Source organism: Chenopodium quinoa, unplaced genomic scaffold (assembly GCF_001683475.1).
Source record: "Chenopodium quinoa cultivar QQ74 unplaced genomic scaffold, ASM168347v1, whole genome shotgun sequence".
Classification (NCBI taxonomy): Eukaryota; Viridiplantae; Streptophyta; class Magnoliopsida; order Caryophyllales; family Amaranthaceae; genus Chenopodium; species Chenopodium quinoa.
In genome coordinates this window covers 1,348,134-1,351,216 of record NW_018742963.1, presented here as the reverse complement: position 1 = coordinate 1,351,216, position 3,083 = coordinate 1,348,134, and the positions used below count along the sequence as shown (strand labels likewise).

At 32.4% G+C, this 3,083-nt stretch overlaps 1 protein-coding gene across 1 annotated transcript; it reads left to right on the top strand.

Annotated features, from left to right (window-relative positions):
• Positions 1 to 548: 548 nt before the first annotated feature.
• On the top strand, positions 549 to 2,131 carry LOC110728778. The gene is made up of 2 exons (XM_021908427.1): positions 549 to 859; positions 1,192 to 2,131. Exons 1-2 carry the CDS (start codon positions 818 to 820, stop codon positions 1,675 to 1,677), a joined length of 528 nt encoding a protein of 175 aa, XP_021764119.1. The 5' UTR covers positions 549 to 817; the 3' UTR covers positions 1,678 to 2,131.
• Positions 2,132 to 3,083: the final 952 nt, after the last annotated feature.

Below are 3,083 nucleotides of genomic sequence, written 5' to 3'. Positions count from 1 at the left end.
TTAAATGACCCAATTAAAAGAGAAGTTGAAATAAAGATGACATCACAAGATTTACAACACATGGGCAAAGCACGTACTCGAGGGAAACAGCGAGAAGAAAACCAACAAATTGAAAGGAAGAGAAAGGTCGTTGCAACGGCGATGTGGACTATATACAAGAAGGCTCGAATTTGATGGGCTTAGCATATTCATCTTTAGATGATTAGTTCATTAATTATGTATTTTATATTCTATAACAGTTTATCTTCTTAAAGATAACATTTTTAGTGATTATATATTTTCAGTGATCAGCAGTGATGCTGTAAATAAGGCATTTGCTGACTCTCCAATTGAAGTTGTTGATAAAACATCAAAAAGTTGTGGTGCTACCTGAGATTGTTGATTCCATTGGGATTTGAGTTCTGTGATGAATGATTGAATTAATCCACATGATGATACTGATAGAGATTTTGCTTATAGCACTCAATTAGTGGATGTTACTCTGATATGTTATTATGTTATTTTTTTTCATATTCTAATGCTACAGTGATTGTTCCACGTTATAAAAGAAGAGAAAAAGGTCAACTTTCGTTGGTCAAAGGACATGTCAAAGGAATTACTCGACTTTTTAGCTGAAGAAGTTAAAAAGGGAAACCGGCCTAATAATACTTTTCGAACAAGTTCTATTGTGGCTGCTGCAAAGATTATCTCTGAGAAGTTTCAAACCAATTGCACCTCAGAACATGTGGAGAATCATATGAACACTGTGAGGAATGCATGGGTGGCTATATCAACAGTCCGAAACAACTCCGGGTTTGGATGAAACGATAACTTGAAGATGGTGACAACATCTCCCACAACATATGCTACTTATGTTAAGGTAGTGTTGTTTTATACACCTTTTTTAAACATGTTGATTTGTTTAATAGAGATTAATGGGATAATGTTTGTGATTAGAGAGTTTGGTAGGATAATATGCTGAATATGAAGCATGACAACAAATCATGTCCTCCTACCTTCTGGCTATTTCAAATAATGTTGTATTTCTTGATGTTTAATTTTGATTATAAAGTTTAGTTTATATGATTTATATTGATTCTGATAGCAGCCTTCATTCCTATTATTATATATACATACATACAATAAGTTTTTTATTTACCCAAGCAACTTGCTATTGTATTAGACGACCCTAATAACGTTTTATGTTTGCAGGAATATCCAAAATATGAAAAGTTTTTGAATCGAAAAATTGATATGTATGAAGAGTTGGCTATAGTAGTGGGTAAAGATTTAGCACGGGGGAACACATTTGCCGACATCGATGTTGATGCTTCAATGGAAAGTGGACAACCAAGTATGACTATTGATAGCGTGCCTTCCAAGGCTGAGAGTGGTACCTCGTCGGGCTCAAGGCCACATCGAAAGAGGTCTCGAATTGACGAAGGATCGGAAATGGAACACATTTCAGCACAACTTCAAGAAGTGGTTAGTGATTTCAAAAAATTTACAAACAATCAACTTGATGTGGAGAAGCTTTATGACGAAATTATAAAGATGGAGGACATTGAAGAAGGGGTGCGTGTTGCGGCTTTTGATCACTTGGTGGAGCGTGAAATGCTTGCAAAAGCATTTTTGACAAAAAGCTTGCCACTATGCAAACTTTGGATCGAAAAGTTTGTCAAAGACCATAAACATTAAAGTCTGCTTGCTGCTTTCACTCCAATTTCTGGTAGTTTGCTCTTGCTATCTTCAAGGTTATTACTCTGGTTGCAATCTGCTGCTTGGTTTTGGTGCATTCTGCTTTGCCTTTTGTTTCCTGCTTCCTGTTGCTGTTCTGCTATAACTGCTATGCTGCTGCCTTGTTGATGCCTGGTGTTTATGTTGCTGCTTCAGGCTGCTGAAAGCTGCTTCGATCTCCTGCTCCCTGGTTTGTTGTTGGCTGGTATATGCTGCTTTGTCTGCCCCTGTCCTTTCTACAACCGTTTTTCTTTTCTTATTTTTTTTGCTGTTTGTTTGGCTTGGATATTTGTATTCTTGGGTATTAGCAAAATTTTTTTATTATTAGTTCAAAGTGGTTAACATTTTTAGATCAAATATGAAGAACTATAGAATTTTAGCTTTTAAATCATTTACAAGGGTGTTTTTCATGTTCTCTTCTTGACTTACAGTCGAGGGTCGGGCTTGGCTTAATTTACGACTATAACAGAAAGTCTGTTTACCTCATCTGCTAATTTTATCTGGAATAGTGATTCGAACAAGCCCGAATCATATACTTTTAATTAATAAAAGTTTCAAGATTGTTATTTATTCATGTATCAAATTAATTAGGTTCAAATTTAAAAACAATTAGGTTCACAAACAATATTAAGTAACAAAAGGAAAATTGTTTTAAAAGGAAAATAAATTTCCAAACAAACAAAGAAAAATGGGATTCATGGAAAATGAATTTCCAAACAAACAAAGGAAAATGGGATTCTTGGAAAATAAATTTCCTTACAAAACAAACAAAGGAAAATGGATTTTCCTCCAGAAAATCAAATTCATGGAAATTCATGGATTTTCATGGAAATTCATTTTCCATTAGATTTGTTTTCCGTCAAAACAAACGGAGCCTAGTTTCTTTGTTTACTTAATTATTATTGTACCATCATTTGGTGTTTCACGCTAGCGTACCAATGCAAAACTTTAGACTTTAATGTTTTTAATTTGGCTTTAGTAAAAATTATAGAAATTTTATATTTGAAAAATATAATTCAAAACGAATCTAATAAGATCTTATTTTCTTATGTATAAAACACAAAAGATGGTCAAAAAGGAATAAGTGAATAGGGAGAAAGAACATATGGTGTAATTAAGAAAAACGAATGAAGTATATGAGAAGATTATTATAAGGGTATACGTATTTTTATGCAACATTTCAATAGTGTTATTCATATATATACTCAATTTCAATTTATTAACATATCTTGATTTTTATTCAAAGAAATATATATATATATATATATATATATATATATATATATATATATATATATATATCATATTTGATCTTGTCAGATTCATTTTTGAAAATGCATAAATTAAGATATAAATGATTGAAATTA

Coding starts and splice junctions, on each gene's coding strand:
- LOC110728778 (XM_021908427.1), top strand. CDS start 818: ATGGTGACAACATCTCCCACAACATATGCTACTTATGTTAAG. Junction 860..1,191: donor CATATGCTACTTATGTTAAG/GTAGTGTTGTTT, acceptor TTATGTTTGCAG/GAATATCCAAAATATGAAAA.